Source organism: Anastrepha ludens, chromosome 6 (assembly GCF_028408465.1).
Source record: "Anastrepha ludens isolate Willacy chromosome 6, idAnaLude1.1, whole genome shotgun sequence".
NCBI lineage: Eukaryota > Metazoa > Arthropoda > Insecta > Diptera > Tephritidae > Anastrepha > Anastrepha ludens.
This window is the reverse complement of record NC_071502.1, coordinates 79,870,297-79,895,535: the sequence shown is the minus strand read 5'-3', so window position 1 is coordinate 79,895,535 and position 25,239 is coordinate 79,870,297. Positions and strand designations below refer to the sequence as shown.

The 25,239-nt window shown below is 34.6% G+C and overlaps 1 protein-coding gene across 1 annotated transcript in view; it reads right to left on the bottom strand.

Moving 5' to 3' along the window:
- LOC128867744 (uncharacterized) overlaps positions 1-25,239 on the bottom strand; it is a 107,631-nt gene that overhangs the window by 76,079 nt on the left and 6,313 nt on the right. The window contains exon 2 of the mRNA XM_054109202.1: positions 5,897-5,958. Coding sequence (XP_053965177.1) covers positions 5,936-5,958 — 23 coding nt within the window. The 3' untranslated portion in view covers positions 5,897-5,935. The remainder of the gene's footprint in view (positions 1-5,896; positions 5,959-25,239) is intronic.

Sequence of the window (25,239 nt, the reverse complement as noted above, 5' to 3'; positions counted from 1 at the left end):
CATCCGCGTAAGCAATCATTTTGCAGCCTCCCCTCTCCAGCTCCTCCAACAAGCCGTTAAGTACAACAACCCAGAGCAGTGGCGAGAGAACACCGTGTCACATTCACTTTTCAGTTACAATCAAACAACAGAAATCTACCAGCATAGAATAATTTAGCTTGCCAATGAAACGATATTCGAGTGTCATTATGTTTGACAAAAATTTTCACCGGCTTCGTCTGTTTCTGTCAGCTATTGCTTATGAGACAATGCAAATTTAAAATTTAAATATTCTAAACAAATAATCTTTTGCAGAAAAAGTACCTCTTCCCAAAATTAAGTTTACATGCCTTAGCATTTTTTATTGTGTTATTTCAGAACTTGATATTTTACCTACACTGGAATAATTACATTAAGACTGAATTATATTCCAACACCTTTCGATCTATAAAGCAATCGACCAACTCTTCTTGAAGAACAGAGACACCTCCCACCTTGGACTTGACTTCAACCTTCTGTTTGCTTTCAAAACAATTGCTGCCACGGTACGCTCCCATACACAAAAGACACATTGCCAAGGCAAAGTTTTTCAGCACATTAACAGTTCACCCTATGTTAAATGTGTATGTATGTATGTGAGTAATAAAAAATTTACGAAAGCACAAGTACAGTGCTAACTTGGCTATAGAAATTCACACATAAAACTACTTAACTTAGCACAATCGTAGCACATAAGTGATGCATGATCGAGGGCAGCATGCAACTAAGTAGAAACAAACAAGGCCTTTCAAGGTGGCACGCACACATCCAAAGACAAAAGACTGCGAAAAAATAACAAAAGACTTCAGCAATAAACTTGTTACTTACATTTCACTCATTCGCTTGACACGCCATAAAACAATAAAACGCTGTCATGCAACCACATGCAATAAGCGGAGATATGGGTAGTAGTTGCAGATGTGTAATGCTGGCAGTGATGCTGCAAATTAGTGTATCTGTGAAGTTCACATTTGCTCTTATTTAATTTGCAGCAAAATTATGTCATCAACGAGTTGTAGGCAGTTGCTGGCTCGTTTACGCTGCAGTTGCATGCAGCAGACATCGCCCAACTCAATAGACATAAATCGCATTTTAATAATCACTTTCGCACACACGCACGCATGTGACGGCATAGAATTGTGGTAAGCAATTAGCGAACGTGCAACATGCCAAGAAATCAGTTAAAAATAGTGCCAAGTAATAAGAAGTAAAAAAATGGCGCATGCATTGTATTACTGCGACTCCTGCGGTTCGTTTTGTTTCCAGCGATAGCCTATAAAACACATACATACATCCACACTCGCGTTCTTCACACACATACAAATAAGTGAACATATTATTTCTGATGTGAGCTCAACTTGAAATATTTCCGAATTTGACGTTGGCAAGGTTGTCGGGTGTCACAATGCAACGAAATTATCAAATGTATATATGGAAGTATGTATGTATGTATGTACACATATTAGGATGGCGCAAAAATAAAATAAGTTTTTTTGTGATGTTACCCACTATATTTGTTCTACGTGTAACAAAATGAGGCAACAAGTTTTCTTTAATATTTCCAACGCTTTGAAAATTACTGCTGAATTTCTAGAGGAACAAAATAGCTTTTTCGTAAATTTAGCATAATTTGTTAAAAGATCGATATTTTTTAATCGGATTATTTTAATTTTCTTGCACAAATTTTCAAAAAAAAATATAAATCTCTTTTTTTATTAAAAACAAAAAAAATTAATTTTATTTAACTGTCACCATTTTTTATGGCAGCCTGGAGAACCACGTAGAAAAAAAAATTTGTTTAAATTAAAAAAACGCAAATATGTCTTTTTGGGGGCCGCCGTAGCCGAATGGGTTGGTGCGTGACTACCATTCGGAATTCACAGAGAGAACGTAGGTTCGAATCTCGGTGAAACACCAAAATTAAGAAAACACTTTTCTAATAGCGGTCGCCCCTCGGCAGGCAATGACAAAACTCCGATTGAATTTCTGCCATGAAAAAGCTCCTCATAAAAAATATGTCCCATTCGGAGTCGGCTTGAAACTGTAGGTCCCTCCATTTGTGGAGCAACATCAAGACTCGCACCACAAATAGGAGGAGGAGCTCGACCAAACACCAAAAAAAGGGTATACGCGCCAATTATATATATATAAAGGGTGGTTAAGTTTCAAGGGCCGGTATTGATTTTGAATAAAATACAATTTTTTTAAGAAATTATTATCATTTCTCTTTATTATGATAATATTCGTATGGCTAAATTACGCATGGAATAAAATGTCGGTCGAATGGCCGCCGTGGCCTCGGCGGCACACCTCCATCCGATGGTCCATATTTTCGATGACGCTGGGGCATAATTGAGGTTCTATGCCGTTAATGTGCCGAATTATCTCATCCTTTACCTCTTGAATTGTTGCTGGCTTCTCGACGCACATCTTTTCTTTCAAATAACTCCAAAGAAAGAAGTCCAACGGTGTCAAATCACATGATCTTGGCGGTCAATTGACATCGCCGCGACGTGAGATTATTCGGCCATCAAATTTTTCGCGCAAAGGAGCCATTGTTTCGTTAGCTATGTGACAAGTGGCACCGTCCTGTTGAAACCACATATCGTCCACATTCATATCTTCCAATTCGGTCCATAAAAAGTTCGTTATCATCTCACGATAGCGAACACTATGCACAGTAACTGCCTGACCGCCCTCATTATGGAAAAAATACGGCCCAATGATGCCACCGGCCCAAAAACCGCACCAAACAGTCACTCTTTGTGGGTGCATTGGTTTTTCGGCAATCACTCGTTGAATATCATTCACCCAAATACGGCAATTCTGCTTATTGACGAATCCACTGAGGTGAAAATGTGCCTCATCACTGAAGATGTGCGCGATATGCATTTTGATTTGAACGCCCGTTTTCATAATAAGCCTGAATAACTTTAACGCGTTGTTCGATTGTATATCTTTCCATGGTTCAAATTGAAAAATGTCAAATGAAGTGCAGAAAAAAGCTTGATGTTTAGGTGTGGTTCAAATTCAACATCGGCCTTTAAAATTTAACCACCTTTTATATAAATATTTATTTTTTGTTTTTTTTTTGGTGTTTATGATTTTTTTTATAATTTTTTGACATTTGTGATTTTTTTTTTATTTTCTTTCCCAAATGTTCAAAAAACTGGTATGCTTTTCTTTATTTAAAACACAAAATAAAATAATTATTTCTAACTTTAGCTTTTTGTATGGCGACCTAGAGACCACGTAAAATTAAAAAAACAAGAATATTTCTTTTAATATTTTTATTTTATGATGTTTTTCATAAGTTTTTGACATTTGTGAAGTGCAAGAATGATAAAACAAGATTGTGCCCTAAGAGAGTGCGTGGCGTCACATTAGTCTAGTTGTGCAATGTTGCCAACTCTTTGTTCTTTGCAATGAATTTGGTGCTTTTTTGTACCCAAAATGCGAAAATTTTCGAGTTTCGTGTTTATTTCTTTTTTTAATTTAAAGCTGCCAACAGGGTAAGTTAAAAAAAATTATAATTAAAACCAGAAAAGCTAACAAAAATCCACTCTTGAATTTCAGCTTATGCTAAGAAGATTTCAGTACTATTGAAAATTGATTGATTCTTAAAAAATTTGATCTTTTGAAAGTACAAATCTCATTTTTTGCTCCTTTTGAGGTTATGCAAGAATATCAGATCTTCTTCTCTCAACTCATCTTATCATTTAAATACATTTTTTATGATATAAATCTTCAAAAGCCTTTGAATTTACTGAATACGAATTAAAGCCATAGTAAAAAACAAAAACAAAACAAAAACAGATAATAATAAAGAAACCCACCAATTTTTTTAAAAGTGTATATTTTACATAATTATAAACATTCATCTCATTTTAATTAGAAAAGGCTAAACATGTCAGAGAGCAAGTCAGAGAAGCTAGAGTAAAGTAATCTGGTCACACTGATCTCCCCTTCGACTAGGGTGACGTCACGAAAATCAGCTGAAATTGTCAAATTCGCTGAGAGCAAAGTAAAAGGTGCCAACTCATTATTCCCTCCATCGTGTGTGAAGAAAATAAAAAAAATTTGGATATGTAAACGTTTTCTAGCAAATTTTACGAAAAATTTATATTTCCTCTAGAAATTCAATGGCAATATTCAAAGCTTTGGGGTGTGCCACGGGCTAACATTAAATAAAAAATAAGAAATAAATTTCTCTTCTTTTTGCCTTCCTAATGTATATGCCTGCACACAATATAACAGATTTTGATTGCGATTTATTGTTTTTGTGGTTTTAAAATGGCATTGAATAGTTTATATCTGACACCGGCCAACACAATGCATCATGCACACCTGTCCCTAACATATATACATATCTACGTAGGTATTCTGTTTGTATATATGTATGTAATTAGTATGTAATTAATTTGGTATTGTAATTCTCCCTTCCCTTCCTAAAGGGTCTCTCAAAAGCAACGCTTAGATGTCAGTAGTAAATAATTCTTAAACGGTGCCTTTTTTTAAGTCATTGGTGACATTTTTCACGGAGGGCGCCGTGGCCGAATGGGTTGGTTGGGGGCGTGACTACCATTCGGAATTCAGAGAGCGAACGTCGGTTCGAAACTCGACGAAAAATCAAAAAATTAAGAAAAAGTGTTTTCTAATAGTGGTCGCCCCTCGGCAGGCAATGGCAAACTTCCGAGTGCATTTCTGCCATGAAAAAGCTCCTCATAAAAAATAACTGCCGTTCGGAGTGGGCTTGAAACTGTAGGTCCCTCCATTTGTGGAACAACATAAAGACGCACACCACAAATAGGAGGAGGAGCTCGACCAAACACCCAAAAAGGGTGTACGCGCCAATTATATATACATATATATATATAGATATACAATTTTATACGATAGAACAACGCGTTAAAATGATTGAAATTTATCATGAAAACATGAAATTTACAATGAAACAGCATACCGCAAAATTCGTAATTGCTTTTTTTTGTTTTGTGGAAAAACTCCTCCGAATGAGTTTGCAATTCAAAGGTTGTTGAAAACACCAAACTGAAAAACTTAATTTTTTTTCCGTGGATAAGAGGGTCAAAAATACCTAAAGCATCATCAAAGCTCGCAGCCATGATATGTGCGGAGACTAAAAAGCTCTCCCTCGGTTGAAACGCCACCCACTCTGACAGACCATAAACTGGACATTCTGTTGTAGCGCAAAGTGTTGCAGAACAACCTTCAACTTCGATATCTCGACTGTTCAACAATTAGGCATTCAAAAACCGACTTGAAGGACATTTAAATGATGTCGTTTTTCAAATATAATTGTTAAGAGCCGTATTTTGAACAAAAAATAATTTTAAAACAACATCTAGGTGCGTCTTTTAAAAGACCCTTTATTATTTTATTTGAAATATTTTTTTTGTTTTGTTTTTAATTGCCTAATTTGTTGTTCTACATTGTTGAAGATGCAACGATACGTTGTTGTGCCTTAGTGTTTGAAATTTTGTATTATTTCACGACTCGGTCCGTCTGATGTTACATGCGACCGCGCGTTTTAAGTCATTTGTGATTCGCTTGCAGTCAGGCCTTTTACTACTGGTATAGTGATTTATTTAGCGATTTCGTACTAATGCTACTATCACACGCGCACGTACTTGCAAATACGTATGTCTATATGCGAACGTACCATATTTCAAATACGTTTACTATGAAGCATCGCGACATTCTAGCTGGTTTTCAGCGAAATCTATTATTTTTGATTAAATTTTTTTGCAATAATTACCAGCTCGTCTTATTAAAGCCAATCTATAGTTGCTGCATCCGCTCAAATTAGGGAAATATGACAGCAATTTTTTAAACCATTTAAACACATCATTCTACTCACATTTTCCAGTAATACAAATACCATGAAGCATTGGACAGATCAGGTCTTCCTAAAATACATACCTGAAAAAAAACAATAAATTAATTAGCCGATTTAAAATAAACAAAAAACTGCTTAATAATGTCTGAGAAAAAGTCTTTAAAATAAGGCATATGCTTATAAATAGATAAATATATATATATATATACATATATAACTGGCGCTTCCACCCTTTTCGGGCGTTTGCCCGAGTTCCTCCCTCTATTTGTGGCGTGCGTCTTGATGTTGTCCCACAAATGGAGGGATCTACAATTTTAAGCCGACTTCGAACGACAGATAATTTTTATGAAGAGCCTTTTCAGTAGAAATAAACTCAGAGCTTTGCCTGCCGAGGGGCGACCGCTATTAGTAAAAACTTTTTCTTCATTTTGGTGTTTCACGGAGATTCGAAACTATGTTCTCTCTGGATTACGAACTCGAGTCGCAAAAGAATCGGCAGTACCCGATTAGCAGTACTCAGAAATACTCAGCACTGGACATCAAATGGGAAACTGTACTCAGTATGAATTCATTCAATTTCCAGACTTGAATGAAGTTAATTCGGTGAAAAAAGGCAAGTTTTTAAGAATTTTGTGTTTTCAAGACAGATAGCTTTGATGTACTCAGTCAATTTCCAAATAATAATTCAGACCAATCAGTCTTTCGTCCCTTTTTTTTTAACTTTTAAAAGGTTTTTGGATATACATCTAAGAAACTCATTGAAGAGTTCTGGTATATCAAATGCACAACATGCGTACCTTAAAGGCAAATCTACGAAGACAGCGCTTCAGGAGGTAAAGGGCGCTGATAGACTTAGGGGTGGACAACTGCATTTGTAATTGGATCATCTCTATGCTAGAAACCAGGATAATCAAAGCTAATATGAGAAATACTAACATAAACAAGAGGGTCAATAAAGGCACTCCACTGGGGGGAGTGTTATCTCCACTTCTCTGGTTATGTATGATTAGTAAAATCAGCGGTGGCGTACGCTGAAGATGTGGTGTAAATGGCATCAGGACTATGTCCTAATACGATCAGTGGGATAATTCAAAAGCGAGCTTCACTCTTGGGCCACAGGCTAATAGAAGCATTCTTTGGTCGCAACGTCCTATTATTCCACCGGGACGTGGGCGAGATATTAAAACATCACGCTTTGATGGGGATTATTACGAGCATACGAAAATACTTGGCGACGAAGTTTCACTCCCACTACAAAAAGAAACTCTGCTAAATTTTGCATAGGCATTTTTTTGACTAACTGACCTTCGAGACAGCCATTTCAAAGCAAAAAGAATGGAGTTTATTTATTTGTATACAAATTTTAACTCTGGAAAGGTAGTCTTCAGTTGAAATAACTGCTTTTGTTAATAATATTTTGAAACTATTTTTAATTTCCTAGAATAAAAAAATCCAATTGTTTTGCAAAACAGAAATCTTGCATTTTCTACTCAGCAGTAGGTCTCAATTTAAGTATTTCTTTTTTGCTACATTCTTTACAGTATTCTGTTTCTGCAACATCTCACTCTACATATATATATATATATATATATATATATATATATATATAATTGGCGCGTACACCCTTTTTTGGGTGTTTGGCCGAGTTCCTCCTCCTATTTGTGGTGTGCGTCTTGTGCATGTATATAATGAGCAGATATTATTCCCATTTGCATTCCCATTTTGCACTCTCACAGTTGAAACACATCTGGTGCTCTTATAGGAAAAACCACATAGAAACACTCTTAACTAATTCAAAGGAGTTAAAATATTCAAGATGGCTTGTTTTAGGCCAAAGTTGATAAAAAATGTTTTTTGTAATTTTCATCCTCAAACCAAGTATTAAAAATTTTCAATATGGCAATGCGGTTCTAAAGTTTTTTAATAGCTTCCTAAAAAATGCACTTAATTTCTATCATAAACCTGCCAATTTATTTTTGTAACGATGTTCACAGTTTTTATAACCATTTATTTGTATTGGATTCTCTTAAAATTATTGACAACGATTAAACAACTTTTAATGTCGCACCGAGTTTACACAAAAAGAAGCGACAATACTTAAATGAACATACGCTCACATGAAAAATAGGAAACTTACATGACTGAAAATTGAAAATAGACTGGGTGTGTCAATGACGAGCATATTTTTTATATGCCATGAAAAATTTCTAGTAAAACTAGCAAATACGTAGCGTACCTGGGTCGGACAATGCATAGAGAATTTTAAAAATCAAGTGTGCAGAAGCGATTAAGTCTAGAAAAATACAAATTTGGCTTAAGAGTTTCATAATATCCTGGCTGCATTTAAATTATTTAATGTGAACAGGTCGGCTTAAAACTGTAGGTCCCTCCATTTGTGGAATAGTATACGTACGCAGGCCACAAATAGGAGAAGGACCTCGGCCAAACACCCTAAAAGGGTGTAAGCGCCAATTATATATATGTACACATGTGTATGTATATATCATATATAATTGTGTTTACGGTCAAGTGTACAAATTGGCGTAAATTTCGAATTAAAAATGCAGCAAAATAAATGGAGCAAAATATAAATATAAATTTGAAAGAATCAGAATACCCTTTGGACTCCGGGTATATAATAACGCAACTTTGAAGGCACAAGTTTATAAAATTTCATGATTTTGTGACTAGCGCTTCAAACTCACTTAAAGCCATTTCGTAGATAAAATTATTCCACCCTAATATGAGAGTTTCTTAAATTTAGTTTTGGTTTTTAATATGAGAGTTTTGAAACATCTTTTCCAAGGTATAAAATTTTGGTATGTAAAATTTGTCTATATTGTTCTTTAAAAATAATTTATTTTACTTTATTTCATTTTATTTTCTTTTTTTAACTATATAATTTTATTTTATTTCATTTTGCTTTCCTTTTTTAATTTAGTTTTATTTTTTTTTTCGTTTGTTTTTATTGCGTTCTATCTAGTTTTGTTTTATTTTATTATTTTTATTTTCAATTTGATTCACTTCATTTTATCTTATTTCATTTCAATTTATTTCATCATATGTATGTTTTTATTTTTAAAGTTATCATTTGATTTTTTTTAATTTTAGTTTTATTATTCACCTTATTTTATCTTATTTTATTTGAATTTTTAAATTTTAGTTCATTTGTATTTAATTCAAACGCTTTACTTTTTTTAAGTTATTTAGTTTTAACTTCATTTCGTTTAGTTTTATTTTGATTCATTTTTCTTTTATTTCATAAAATTTTTTAAATTTTTTCTTTTGTCTCATTTTACTTTCATTTGATTCATTTCATTTTATTTTGTTTAATTTTTTTCGTTTCAGTTTCTTTAATTTATTTGTGACTTTTTTTCATTTTACTTTTCTTAACTGCATATCATTTTGTCGTTTTATTTTTACTTTTAATTTAATTCACTTTATTTTATTTTAATTCGTTTAAATTTATTTTATTTCAATTTCTTAACTTCAGTTCTTTTTTTAATTTTGCTTTATTTTATGTTTTTAAATCATTTGTATTTTATTCATTCTTTTCGCCTTTGTTTTATTGTATTTTACCTTCATTGCTTTTTAGATTTAATTTGATACATTTTATTTTATTATTTTTTCAATTTTTTTAATTCTTCCTTAACTCTTTTTCTTAAACTCTTTTTGATTTTGTTTTTTCTTATCTTCTTTCATTAATTTTTTTTGTCTTTTTATATTTTTTATTTCACTTTTCTTAGCTACATTTCATTTTTATTTAATGTAATTTTATTTCTTTTTATTTATTTTATTTTTATTTTTTAACTTCAATTAATTTTATTTTACTTTAATTAATCAGATTCTTTTTTGTAGTTAATTTGTTTCTAATTCATTCGTTTCCTTTTAGTTAATTTAATTTTAAGTTGTTTTACTCTTTTTGCCTGAATTTCATTTCAATTAATTTTGTTTAACTTTTTATTTATTTAATTTATTTTCTTGATGTTTAATTTGATTCGCTTTGTTTTATCTTAATCCGTTTTAATTTACTTTATTTTATTTTTAACCTTAATTCATTTTTCTTTATTTTGTTGTATCTTATTATATTTTTTCTATTCTTTCTTCTTAATTTTGTCTTCGATTCACTTTATTTTATCGTATTAAATACATTTCATGTCCTTCATTTACTTTTACATTAAGCTTTATACTTTTGTTTTTTACGTTATTTCTTTTTATTTTATTTTTTTTTATTTTATTTTTTTTTATTGCATCCCAAAAAAGGAGTGTTTTACATTAATTGGGGACAGCTTAGCTGCAAGCCAATAATTTATAACAGGTACAAAATATTACAATTAAAAATACTTATATATAAATATTATACAAAATAGTTAACAAATTTACTAACAAGAAAAACGTTTACTGTAAAAAGTTTCGGACGATATGGCAAGAATTGAGTAAAGCTGCTTTCTGCATGTCGAAAATTAAATATTCTGGGAGTTGAAGAGTTTTGACATTGTCTGCTAAGTTTTTATGCACTAGTCCGTGGGCTGAGATGATAATTGGTAGTATGCTTCCACTGGCGTTTGACATCAATGCCTAAGTCAGAATATTTGGATATTTTTTCTGCATATCGCACCCTAAATACAAAAGGGTCACAACTCAAAATGTACGTTCTGCTCAAATATGAACGAGACGTTATCAATAAAACGGTCCGCGGATGACATATGGCAAAAATAAATTTTTTGTTTTTTGGTAGGACTGTTATAAGCTTACATGGCAAATTTCAGCGTGATATGTCATATAGTTTGTTTTCTGTGCTACTGTAAACAAGTCAAGCTCGAGTGTGGAAAATTTTGAGTTGTGACCCTTTTGTATTTAGGGTGCGATATGTTTTTTGCATGTTTCTGTTTAGAGGAACAGCAATATCAACTATATAACCAGTCGCTTGAGATTTATCAATAAGGAAAATATCTGGCCTATTGTGGTCTCTTGTGGCATTTGTTAAAATTGTTCGGTCGTAATATAGAAGGTAGTTGGAGTCTTCTTGAACAGGTTCTGGGGTGTACCTGAAGTACGGTATTTTGCTTGGATTGAAGTTGTACATCTGCGTCAGTTTTAGATGGATTATTTTCGCGATGTCATTATGTCGCTTCAGGTACATAGAGTTTGCCAGTGTGGTGCATCCCGCTAGCACGTGGTCTAATGTCTCACTTCGACTATTGCATCTTCGACATCTGTCTGCAGAGGCATTTGGATCTCGCATTACGTATTTAATGTAATTTCTCGTTGGAATCACACCATCTTGTATGGCGAAAATGGTACCCTCCGTTTCGGCAAATATCGACCTGTTAGTAAACCATAAGTGCGACAATTTTTGGTCGACATGTGGGCTCAGCAAGTCTTTTCAATATACGCCGTGGACAGCCACATCAGACCATCTTTGGATTTTTTCATCTATTGTGGTTGTGTTCCTGATTTCGTATGGTTGACTCATCCGAAGTGGGGTATAATTATCATCCGCAGCACTTGCAGCCTTGTGCAGATCAGATTGGGAGCACTTAAGTTGGAAATATGATCTTATGTTCAAGATAAGTTTGTCATGCAGTGCTCCAACATCAATCTGTCCTCTGCCTCCCGCTTTTCTAGGTAGCTTCATTCGAACGACAGAGCTTTTTGGGTGACGTGACTTGTATTTAGTCATAATTGTACGTATTATTATTATTTTATTTTATTTTATTTTATTTTATTTTATTTTATTTTATTTTATTTTATTTTATTTTATTTTATTTTATTTCTTCAAGTTTTTTATTAAATGCTTAGGCACTAATCCAGTGGACGATATAATTATTGGAATTATATTCACTTCCCTCGCTTTGTACATCTGTTTCAGTTCTATGGCCAAAGCTGCATATTTGGTGAAGTATGTGCTTTGGATGTTGCGATTAAGGGGCACCGCTATATCGATTACTTCGATTGTTTTATTTATCTTGTGGAACAAGATAATGTCAGGTTTGTTGGCAGCTGCGGTTTGATCTGTGGAAATAAATCTGTCCCAGTACAGTTTAAAATTTGCATTTTCCAATATTGCCGATTTTATTTTATTTTAACAAATCGGACACCAACACAATATTTGCTGTGGCAAATAGCGACGGTGCCACAATTTCTGTCAGTGCACTGCCTACATACTGCTCAGCTTTCACAGCAAAAGCTGTAATGTTTGCCTCCCAAATGAGCAAAAAACATCTAATATGCAGCGACAGCAAATCCGTCATTGAAGCCCTGCAGAACCCAAAAAACGATGTGTTACTCATCAATATGATTAGAAATATTATATATGAAAAGAAAGACGCAATAAAAATTATGTGGGTTCCTGGTCATGCTGGAATCAAAGGCAACGAAGTTGCTGATGAACGTGCAAATAAAGCACGGATGCAGCCATTACATTTCTTTAACCACCTCACTCCTAAAGACCTACGGAGGTATGCGTCAAATTTTTTAGCCGGAAAACTCACGCATGATTGGGCCGCCTATCGTCACTACTACAAATTAAATAATCCCCGTGGAACTAAACCGATTTTCCCATCTGACTCTCCTTGCAGAGGTATCAGAACTTTTGTGCGAGTTCTTGTTAAATTTTAGTGTATTGGTTATTTAAAACTATTACTCTTACATATAAATAAATAAAATAAATATTTTATTTTATTTTATTTTATTTTATTTTATTTTATTTTATTTTATTTTATTTTATTTTATTTTATTTCATTTAATTTTGATTTATTTCATTGAATTTTTTCTTAATTGATTTTTTTTTTAATTTTTTGTCATGTAATTTTAGTTTTATTAATCATTTCGTGATTATTTAATTTTTGTCGTATTTCATTTTATTGAAGTGTTCTTATTTCAGTAGCTTTATTTGTAATCCCATTTAATTAATTTATTTTTTATTATATTCAATTTTTTTAATATCGCTTTATTCTATTTTATTTTACAATATTTTCACTTTTTTATTTTTTATTTTTGTATATTCTATTTAATTTTTGTATTTATTTTTTTTATATTGTATAATTTTATTATAATTTCTGCTATGAACAACCATCCTGCCTATACCCAAATCTATGGCTGTAAGTATACACGTAAGTACATACTAATTATTTCAGTAACAAATTAAGTAAAATCACAACAAATTAAACGGCATTTACCACCACCACTACCTCCACTATTCACGGATAGCATCGGCAGCTGAGCATAACGAGCAGCGAAATATGCCAGCAAAACAGATGTTAATAACTCATTAGCATCAATTACAGACATATACTTGTACTCGTATATGTATGTATGTGTTCATAAATTCCAAAGACTTGTACCAACGACCACTAACAACAACATAAACGTTTATTAAGTGTGCGTTCATGGCAGCCAAATTAAATGTCGTTTTGCCAATTTAATGGCTTATAATGAATTCACAGAGGTGATCCGTACACCTCAGTACATACACACATATGATACATACCCATGTCATGGAATTTTAAGCATGTCAGTTTCGATAATTCACCACTATTTGACACTCAATGACACTGTTGTTATTGAAATGTGTTTACTTTTGCAGGTGGGACCGCTTGTAAAGTGATTTTTTTCACATACAAAACTAACAAAACAAACAACTTAAAAAAATTATCACACTTAATAGGTAAATAAAATTGTTTCAAGCGTGCTTGGATTTTTTACTGATTTTCATTCTAATAAAGAAACCTATTGCATACCCCCTGACTGTGGTTATTTTCGCATAACCGATTGTTGCATCATGGGGCTTAAGACGGGATTCACTTAGTTCGAAGGAAGTAATTAATAACTGCATCGGTTAAAGCACCCGCTCATTCGTAACAAAATCGTACAAAAATTTTGTAGAAAAATCACTGAGTTAGAGAAAGAAAGAAATTAGGCCAACAACAAAACTGAAACTACTCTCAAACTTTAAAATTTAACTCTGTTTGTTAATAATTTATTTGACGAGTATCTTGCAAAAATTTGTAAATCAGTGTCATCTACGCGATTTGCATAGAAATATAGGTGTATTATATTGTAGTCATGGAAACGCTATGTCACCAAGCTTCAGTTTTTAATTAAAACCATTAAGTCTGAATTATTTGCGGCAAGTTTTACTTCTGTATTGGCTGAAAGCCATCGAAATCATTAAACCTTATGTTTAGTATTTCCCAACTGATGGAATTTGTCAGGCGCGGTTTGGCCGACTGAAATCTGGTGATTTTGGTGTAACGGACAAGGAACCTTCATAAAAAGTCTGAAAATACAGATCTGAAAGGATGACTACTTGCAGACCCATGTCGAACAGAACAACTTTCCAATTGATAGGCAGCTGGCTACACAGCAACACAACGATTGAAATTACTAGAAATGTTTAAAGCGAGCTGAAAAGTGTTTAAAGGCCTTTTCGAAACATATGAATTTGCACATATGCGTCAAGTGGGAACCAGATTTACATACAATACGATAGCTTCAAGAGAAAAAATGCTACACTAAACTTAGAGAGCCGGTATCATCGACGCCTACATCAACACCAAAGCTCGGTGCGGTCAAGTAGGTCTCATGTTTTTGAGCTGCGCAAAACGCAAGGAAACCGAGACAAGACACTATTAAATCATACCGTATTAAATAAATATTTCACCGACAGAGCTACAACACCAACGATTTATTTTAACGAAAAAAAATTCACTTTCAACAAAATACGGGACATTTTAACACTTTTTCTCAAATTAGCTGAGCTGCTGCTCCTAAGAATTTCATTAATAATGATCGCAAGAATTTTCCCAGAAAATAATATTTTTGCGCTTCTTTTCTAGAAGTAACTCGAAAATTGCCCGAGAGATGGGCTATTCAAAGTTTAAAGAACGGAGGTTGTTTAGTTTTGATCCAGATAAAATGATAAAGAGTGGAGTAGAGTAGCAATTTTTATGGTTTTCATGGCCGCAGATATACTTTTTTCCATCTGCGAAATTATTTTTCTTCTCGATATGCGCCGTAAATGTTTAAGGGAATTTGGCTGAGCTCATCAAAATGTCTTCACGTCAGTCACAAAGTCGCTGCCTTTACTTTTACATGAAATCAGGCGTATTTTCTGCCGAGCAGCATCTCAGGCACTAACATTTTCATTTCGGCGCTCTCACACGTTATTCGAGATATCTCGAATATATTCCTTAAACATCATTAAAATCACAACCTTATGACACACACAAATGTGGGTATTTTTTAATAGAGTTATGTGAAATTCAGAGGCAATTAAATAACATTTGTGAAAGTTTTCAAGACTGGAATGTTCACCAATGTGAATGAATGAATGAAAAAACTGAGGTTTGCACTTCGTCCTTTTGGTCTTTTGTGCCTTCTACTCATCACAGTAACTCACCAACACTCACTTCCCTTAATTAACCTAAGGTAGGGCTCGGTTGGGCTGGTCACATGTGCCTTACTTCCGGCCGCATCCGGCCGAGATGTCTCAACCTTCTTCGCACTAAAGTGCCACATTCGAGAAGCAGATGTGCTGGAGTATCCAAAGACTGGTCGCAGAAACGACAGAATTCAGTGGACCATATCCCAATCTTGTACAAATGGCTACGCAATCTAGAGAGACCTGTGAGAATGTCCATAAGCATTCGCTATTTATCCTGAACTTATGAACTGCCCGAACCATTCACCAATGTAGTTGACTTTATAATTTCTGATTTTGAATAAAGATCATTTCGCACCAATTTATTTTACCACTGCTATCTCTTTCATACTCGAAATATTGACTGTCAGTTAGTGTCATATCTCCGCGAAATTAATTACCTAACTCTTGAATAATTTTGTAAAATATTACAGTCTTAGAAACGGCAGTAAGGTAGTGCATTTTTTAGACAAATAAATTGAAATGCTGATATGAGACAGGGTATAAAAATATTTCACAGTGTTTTCCGACAAGTGAAGGATGCTATAATAGATGTTGTGCCACCTCCGGAAGGCAGTCATAGGTGTGACTTTTCTCGACGTCGGGTGGCTATTGAAAAAAATGTGATTATTTGTTATTGTATAATGACCGGGAACTTGTGGTCACACCTACAATAATACTGAAAAGAAGGCAAAGAAAGCAAAGATGTGTCTTATGCCATCCAGGTAAACATCAACAATGATTTATGATTAGTGATTATTTTCGACGAACAAATTTAAAAACACTTATTTCGAGGTTCAACAGCAGTCGGCAGTAGCCAAATTAATTAATAGCCACTAATAGCGTTTAGCGACTGCGAATAAACGAGATATTATTTCCACATTTGAAAAGCTCAGGCCGCGGCAAAAGCAAGTATTGCATTAAAAGTTGCACTCTGTAGAGATAATTGGAGATTATATAAGAATTTTAAACGCTACTATGAATAAAACTACAGTGATCGACAAGGTTTTTGTCACACGAATGCTGTATGCCAATTATTACTTTACTAACTACCCTCATTATAAAACAGAAATTATTTTGTTTTTCTATCAGCAACAGATTTGTCGTGGGAGCTTATAATTTTTCTGTATTTTCCGCTAATATTACCGTACATAGTGTCGAATTGCATCAAGTTTCCCTTTAAAAGAGTGCGTGAGTTTAGCATACGTAATTAAGCTGCACTATTGGCAGCTCAGTCAGTGAATGGGTGTACATCCCAATAACTTCTGCGGTACAACACCTCCTCTGTGAATGTCCTGCACTTCACAGAAGCCGTGCCAAATATCTTGGCGATTATTTCTTCGAAGATGAAATTTCGATGAGAAATTTGCAAAACGTTTCATTTAAGGGACTTGTTACCTTCTTAAAAAACTCTAAGTGGTTTAAGCAAACTTAGATACGGGATGCAAAGCAAATGCAGGAATCACAACGGGACTTAGGGTCACCTAATATCTTGTCTTAGACAAACAACCTGGGAACCTAACCTAACCAAGTGGTGAATTGACTTCCAAAAGCTAACGACCAAATGTCACTGGAGAAGCAGCGTTACTCATCAAGGTAGAGATTACACATCTCAAATATGCTTAACGCCACAGGCAAAGGATCTTACAGTTTCGGCAAGAGGAAACCGATAAATGCTTTCAGAAGACCCATAATTTGAGGTCAAAATGTACTGTAAAGTGTGGAAATGTAGATGCTGAAACTCGACCACTTCCTCATTATTCTGATTTTTCTAGTTATATCTGTAGTGCGAGATAGTTTCACTTTTTTTATAAAATTTAAAGTATCTGACACAAAAAAATATCGATGCCAAATTTTTTCTTCCACCTTAATAAAAATAAGTTTAGCTTGCACCCTTTGAAAGATATTTGGCCGAGCTCCTCCACCTATTTGTGGTGTACGTCTTGATATTTTTCGAGGGACATACAGTTTTAAGCTAACTCCGAACGTCAGATATCTTTTATGAGAAACTTTTTCATGGCAGAAATACATTCGGAGATTTTCCATTGCCTGTCGAGAAGCGTGCGCTAATAGAAAAAACTGTTTATATCATTTTGGTGTTTCATGCACTGGGACTCGAACCCACGCACTCCCCAATGGTAGTCACGTACCAAGCCATCTTACCGCCCAATATGACGTCTTGCAGCGTTTTGTTGAAAACACATATTCTTAATATTAACAACATTAATATATCAACAAGGCGACATCTATACCCCCCGGTTAAGTTAGAAAAAATGATATACCAGTGCTCAGCGCAAGAGGAAAGAACTGGCATTCCAACGGATAGCCCAAGCATTTGAAAAGTTGTTACAGCGGTAAAGTCTCTTAAAAACGACAAGGCTCCTGGGCACGACAACATCTCGCCTGAATTGTTGAAAGCGGATCCCGTGGTCAGCGCGAGCTTAATATTTGGATATTCTGCGTAATATACAACTTTTCTGATGAACTGAAGAAAGGAGCGATCGTAAAAATCCCTAAGAAAGGCAATCTGACGGAATGTAAGAACTGGAGGAGCATTACCTTGCTCAGTATGATTAACAAAATAATCGCACAAATCATAAACAAAAGACTTTCAGTGGCGCTGCAACCAGAATTCAGACAGGAACAGGCGGGCTTCAGAGCGAACTGTTCATGCATCGACCACATCAACAGTCAATGAGTCATCGTTGAACAGTCAATTAAGAAGAGGACTCCGCTCTATCTCGTCTTTAGAGACTTCCAAAAGGCGTTCGATACTTTACATCACGGCGCTATTTGTAACGCCCTCAAGTGCAAAGGGATCTCATTGATTCAACTTGTCGAGGCACTTTACACGGACGCAAGCTATCGGATAATGTATGAGAAACTTCTGGGTGGCAAAATCAAAATATTAGTAGGTATACAACAGGGATGTCTTCTCTCGCCATTTCTTATTAACATCGCTTTGGACGTTGACATGAAAAACGGTTCATCATCTGGAGACGGTATTACCTGGTGACTACAAGGGCGCCTAGGCAATCTTAACTATGCAGATGACATCTGTCTTCTGCCCCACAACTATCTTGACATGGCAGCGAAGATTCAAGCAGTGCGAGAACCAGCTGAGAAAGCCGGAAGCAGTGTTAAATTGGTCTCTGGAGATTCGAGCGATGATGTCAAAAGCCAAAGAAAGCTGTGGCGGCATTTGGCTCTCTGCAAGCAATTTTGAACACATTTCACGGCTCACAAAACTACGAATTTTTAATTTCAATGTAAAGTCGACTTTACTTTATGGTTGTGAAATGTGGAATGGGACTTAAGCTGACACAAACTCATTACAAGTTTTTGTAAACGATGCCTTCAAAAAATTCTCAAAATATTCTGGTCAAATATTACCTCGAATACTGACTTATGGGCGAGAGCTCAGCAGAAGCCAATACTATTAAAGATCCGAAAGAGAAAATGGGGCTGGATTGGCCATATTATACGCAGAAGAAATTGTGACTTAACAAGGCTCACCATGGATTGGAACCCCCAAGAAACCCGCAGACATGGAAATACAGCGAATACCTGGACAGAACTGGTGGAGTCAGAAACCGGCGCCATGCACATTAGTGGAAATGAAGTTAAGATATTGGCGCAAAACCGATCTGAATGGAAGATATTCCTTTTTGCTATGTTTCTCACTGGAACTCTAGGAAGTTATGATGGTGAAGCCGAAAAAACTAACTTTCTAACATTCCATTGACGGTAAGCGCATTGAGATATTTTTCAATACTTTCTCTTGCACCCGAAATATTTAACGTGCACCTTTACTTCTTATTTTATCTACAATTTCTACGACTACAATTTTTGATTAACTTGTTTTCTGGGCTCAGTTGGACGATTATAACGAAGAATAAAATCATTTAACCCTCTGTTGGATACCTTTTTTAAAACTTTCAGTTATGCACCCGGGTCTGACCTTTTTTAGTCCTTTTCGAGGATCCTTTTTAAAAGGTTATACCATAAATCGATAAAAAATTAAATTTTAAGAAACTACTTGGAAGGTCAAGTCGTTAGCTACAATAGAAATATGTTAAATTCACGTCAAAGGCGATTTGGCCAGATCCGGGTGCCCAACTGAGGGTTAGAAAAATGTATTATATACCACGCTTATATTATATAAATGTAGACAAAATGTGAAATGTAGAAACATTTTTCCTAGACTCATGGAATTGGTCTTAATAAGTTTTAAAAATAATCATAAAAAATATATGACATGGAAAACGTGGGGCGCATGCAATAAAATCGAAGATGAAGATTTATGTAACATAATTCATTAACAATTAGCAACCAATGCGAAAAGCGGCGATTCGATCGATTTGCACACGGACGTAAAATTGCCATAAGTAGGTACGTATGTATGTATGTGTGTTAGCACTTTGCTAGAGCAATAATTTGCACTGATTTTTTACTGGTTCGTTGTACGTATTTTAATATAACTCGAAAAGTTATAGAAATTACACTATTAAACTTTAAGGGAATACTGAGCAAAGTCTGAGCTGTTAATAAAAAATAAGAAAAAAACTAAGGGGAGCGTGATTTTCACAATTGAGAAAACATTTTTTTTCATAAAACTTTTAAGCAGAGAACACATTTTTCCCAACAAAATATTTTTCAAAAATGAAATGAATTCTTTAAAATTTTGAGCCGAGAAATGAAATTTGAAAAAAAAAGTTTAAAAAGTATATTTTATCCTAAAATATTTTATCATAATAATATAAGATATTTCACTTTAAAAACTATACCAAGCTTCTCAACACTGCATAAAAATCAAATTTATAATAATTTTTTCAAAATTTGTTCATTTAACTTCTATTATACTCAAGTCAACAAATAAACCGATTTTCAGAAAAATTTAGAAAATCTTCTACAAATTTTAAAAATCTTGGATCTATTGACAGCTGTCAAACCGACAAACTGTTAAAAAGAGGCTCAAACTTGAAAACCCCTGTCTGAAGTTTGTATTGATACAATACATTAACTTTAAGTGACCGACTACTAATCCCGAAAGGATTAATTAGACTTGACAAAATTGAAAAATTTAAACACATATTTCTTATCAACCCAGTCCACTTGGTTACCTTTTTTTACAAACTAAATAATGCCACAGCAAATTTAAAATAAATTTTCAACTCTAATAGCTCGTAAAAATTTAAATAGAGAAATAATTATAGTAATCGTTCAGCAAAGAGTTAAACAAAAGGTGAGGAAATGACGCTGACCAAGGCGAATGTGCTCGCTGAACCTCAGCAAACAAAGAAGTATCTGAATAATTTTTATCGCTTCGCATTTGTCATATTCAATTTTAATTTCTTATTTTACAGTCATTTCATTGCTGATGCAGTCAGCTGGAACAGCAATAACGAGCACAGCCACAGACACAATTAGGAATGTGCATAGTAGCAGAAGAACAAGAAATACGTCTGCTGAAGTAAAGTTAGCCAGTTGGCGAATACCGAATGTTTGGTGTTCTTTATGCTGCTTGCGCCATGGGTCTCATCTCCGCTATTCTCATCAAAGAGGGGTGATGCACGAGCGCATGCAGCATAAATTTAGCGCAACTATGAAATAAATCTTTTCAACACTTTTTAATGATAGTGAATGTAAGGAAATATACGTACAAGTGCATATATATATGTGTGTATTAATATTCATATACCCAGTAGGAAACATAAATCAATTATACCAGACCACGTAAGAAGCAGACAGTGTATTTGTAATCTAGTTTAGAAAAAAAAGAATAGTATGTGTCGTCACTTCCTTGGTTTTTCTCTTTTGTGTTCACTTCTTTGTTTGTTTACATTTTTTTTGTTGGTTTGTTTGCCATTTAGAAGTGATTTTATCAGCGTAAATATGCATATTGAGAAATATAATTCAGCTCATATCGATGGTTTTCGAGCAAAGCGACACAACTCAAAATTGACTCAAATTCGGAGTTCTGCCGTTAAAAGCAAAAATCAACTACAGAGTTTATATATTTTTATCTGGAAAAGCGTCATAAGCGAATTTTGAAGCAATTCTGAGAGATGGCGTTAGTGTCGTTTTGTCAGGTGATCGAATTGGCCGGTCACTTATCGAGAAAACTAACCCAACTCAGTATTTTGTATTTTTGAATTATGTCATTTCTCGAAAACCATCGATATATCCATTTCAGCCACTATTTTATTAAATTTTAAAGAATTTTCCATAATAAAATGTTTCTTCATGCGTTATAAAATCACTGATGGTTTCTGCATTTTCACTTCGTCGTTTAATTCGTAGTAGTTTCTGACAACAACAAAAACATGGTGTTGAGAAAGTGACATCACGTTTTTGGCGTTTTTATTCTCTCCCTCTTACATGATCTTGTGACGTTGGTTCTTTTGTGACTTTTGTGACGCATGTGAAGATGCATCCAACATCTTGAACGCAATTAAGCATCCTTACAAAATTATAGTAATTACACTAAGGCTCCATTTGGAATTGTCAACTAAAAGAAAACTGGAGGCATGCTGGCATGCAGCTCAAATGCAGCGAACGGCAATCTTTATTTGGGCTATACTAGAGAATATAACTGTACTTTTTTTTAATTTATGGTACCATATTTTGTCACCTCTCTCCTTTCTTTTTTTTTTAACACATATTTTCCCAAAAGACGCTAAAGACAGCGCGTGAAATCAGAGATTGTAAAACGATTATGAGAGTATAAAAGGCATGAAAGCAATTAAGGACTACAAAAAGATAAACGCATTCATATTTGGTAAGGTTTGAAATTATATTTCCGTAACTATAATGCGGCTAAGAAAGCCGCAACCCCCAAATTTGGTGAGTATTCTTAGGGGACATTGTCCGTTAGGTGGTAATGCGGTGAGACTTGGGATTGCTTCAAGTCCTTGCTGCAGAAATTGTCTGGAATCATCTCAGCACCTTTTTCTCAGCTGCCCTGCTCTCATCGCGCAAGGATTCAGACACCTGGGCTGTCACTTTTTGGCTACAACTGCGGATAATGTAGGTTTAAATATCACACACCTGGTGAATTTCATCACTAGCCTGAAGCGGATAATACAAATATAATTAGCCACTGTTGGCCGTCATTCTCTAAGCCAAAGCTCCTTCTTCCTTCTTCCCACCTATTGGGTTCTTTTTCCTCTGTTTCCCTTCCCATCAGAATGGACGAATTTTGATTCTTTGTATAGATTTTGTCAATTGAACTTTGCAGAATGCCTTCAAAAAGTGCGATTTACGGAGGTATATATAAAAAGAAGTGAAAGGAGTGTTCAACTCGTTAAAGCCGAAATTAAAAAAAGATATGTTTTCCACAAGAATTTAATTTTATTTCTTCTACCAAGCCAACTTCACCACTCATTATTGTTTCTAAATCTTTCATGGCATTAGCCTTTACTCGATCCTTATACTCTCAAACTGTTGTACTGGCCTTCAGTTCGGTCCAGGTTGAAATGCGCGGTATTTGTCAGCAGACCTCTTTATGCAGTTGATGTTAATAGATTGAAATCTGTTCAGAGGGCGCTTTACTTTGCACTCGATGACATTTGTAGAACCAAGCGGGACAGGTTGCTTATTAACATCGTTGCTTATTGATAAATTGCAAGTTCTCTGTTGTCGATGTCATTGCAGGCTCTATTGATTGTCCGCACCTCTCCATGGAAATTTGTTTTAATGTTCCCTCCCGTAGTTTTCGTTGTAATTAATTGTGTTTGTGGGTGTTGCAAAAACTATTTATGGGATGAATGATGCTTTAAGGAGGGCACTATCTCAATTTAATGCTTAAGACTTTGGAGTTTTTTTATTCTAAAATATTTAAAAATCTACCCCTAAGGTACTTGTCTATTTTTGTTTTATTTTTGTTATCTGATATGTACTTATGCAGGTACATATATAAATTTCATTCATTTCAATCTTGATAGTCCAACAAATTATTGTATTTATAGAATCGATGCCACTTTATATGGATTCGCCTAGCTGGAACTCATAAATCTACCCAATGAATAGATGAATACGATTGTGGAGAGAGTGAAAGAGGGGGTAATCGAAACTCAGTAAACAAATGAGCTGATACGAATCCATGACTTACCTAAAACAGCGCCGTGAGAAAAAAAGATGCATCCTGAAATGTGTAGTGCCCGAATGAATGGTGACCAATTCCAAGTGGGTATTGGGTATAAGCGTGTGAGAGTAAACGTGAAATGGGCGCATACAGCAGCACGTAGAGTGTCAGTTAAAGATATTAATAGAGGATAGTAGCGAGATTTGACTAACTTTTCTATGAAACAGAAAGAATATAGTGTGCATACACATACATACGTACATACATATGCAATTCATTTAAATACCAAATTCCGAAATGAGAACGAGAAGAAAAAGTCTCGTTTATCATGCATACAACTGATGCGACACAGATTAAATGCAAGGACACTCTACATATGCCCAGCATTCCAACAGACGAGCCAATGAAGCGCTACCGATATGCCAAACGCATACATACATACATATGTACATATAAAGCTCTACGTATTGAAATCATATGAGCGTAGGTATGTATGCTCTCGCGCAATACGATGTGCAATCATTGAAGGTGAACTGCATTTTATGATGGACCCCGTCCTCCCTCATTAGCTTGATCGAGATGTAATGACGAATGCTACGCATTCGTTTCATGCTTTAGCGTTATTTAATTACTTACGCGTAAGTAACGCAAACTGTTTAAGTTGAGTCTCAAATAACTTAATTATATCGTTACATCAGCGAGTAAAATACCATCATATTTGGCATCAAAGAGATCATTTAAGAAATCTTTACAGATTAATTAGCTTATTTCGATCAGATTTAGCGAAATGCTTCCATTAATTTTTTTTTTTTTTTGTTTTCGATTATTGACTTTTTACGATTAATGCTAATTTTGAACAGAAATATGGAAATGTTTTTTATCGGCTTGCGGAGTCTTGACTGTGGACACCCTTCATAAAGTAATTGGCCGAGCTTCTACTGCCATTTTCGGTTAGCGTCTTAACTGAGTTCTACAAATACAGGGACCGTCTCCATTGGGCAGACGGTTTCCATGAGGGAGCTTCTTCATAGCCAGAATGCACTTGGGACTTTGCCAATAAATTTAGGTCTGGCTTGGAGGATTGGAATGCTTTAATTGTAGATTTTATTTAGCATCACACTTTAATCGAAACAAGCAGTAATTTAATCGCAAAAAGTAATTAACTAACATATTTGAAATACAACAAATAAAATTCTACGATTCATTTCGGGACGGCCCCGAAATAAGATTTCCAGGTTCCTGAAAATTGACAACCTTAGTTCACTGCCAACCAAATGGTAGATACGAATAAAATCGCTCGATGGCCTTGGCGTCTGTTGTTCCCAATTTTAACTGAACTAACTAAGGCGGGTTCAATCTTCTGAAACCCTTTTCATGGCATGTCATACAAAAACGCGCTAGGTTTCCGCTAATGAGAATTTTTATATGAACTCGTAACTTTCGTATGAATTTTTTTTTAAACTTAAACAGTGAGACCTCGACATAACGAACCTTGATAACGCCTGGAAAAACCACGTCGCTGCAAAATTGCATGTATAAAAATTTATTATAGATGTAACGACGAAGTTTTGAGTATCGGAAATTTCATTGTACCAACTGTTAAAGACGCAAAGGCTTCTAGCGAATTCTGAATATGTTGACTGACAGTATTGTTTTAGTTGTTGTCAAATTGAATTACCCAATTAAGCTTAAGTCGATTTGCTTACGCAATAAAACTGCAATCAAAAGGCACCAAATATTTTCCGAAGCGAAACATTCTACGCTGCATTTAATATTTGAGAATTTGACATCTGTAAAAATAACCTACGACTTACGCAACTGCAGTCACTTTTCGACGGACAAATATTTTGGCTA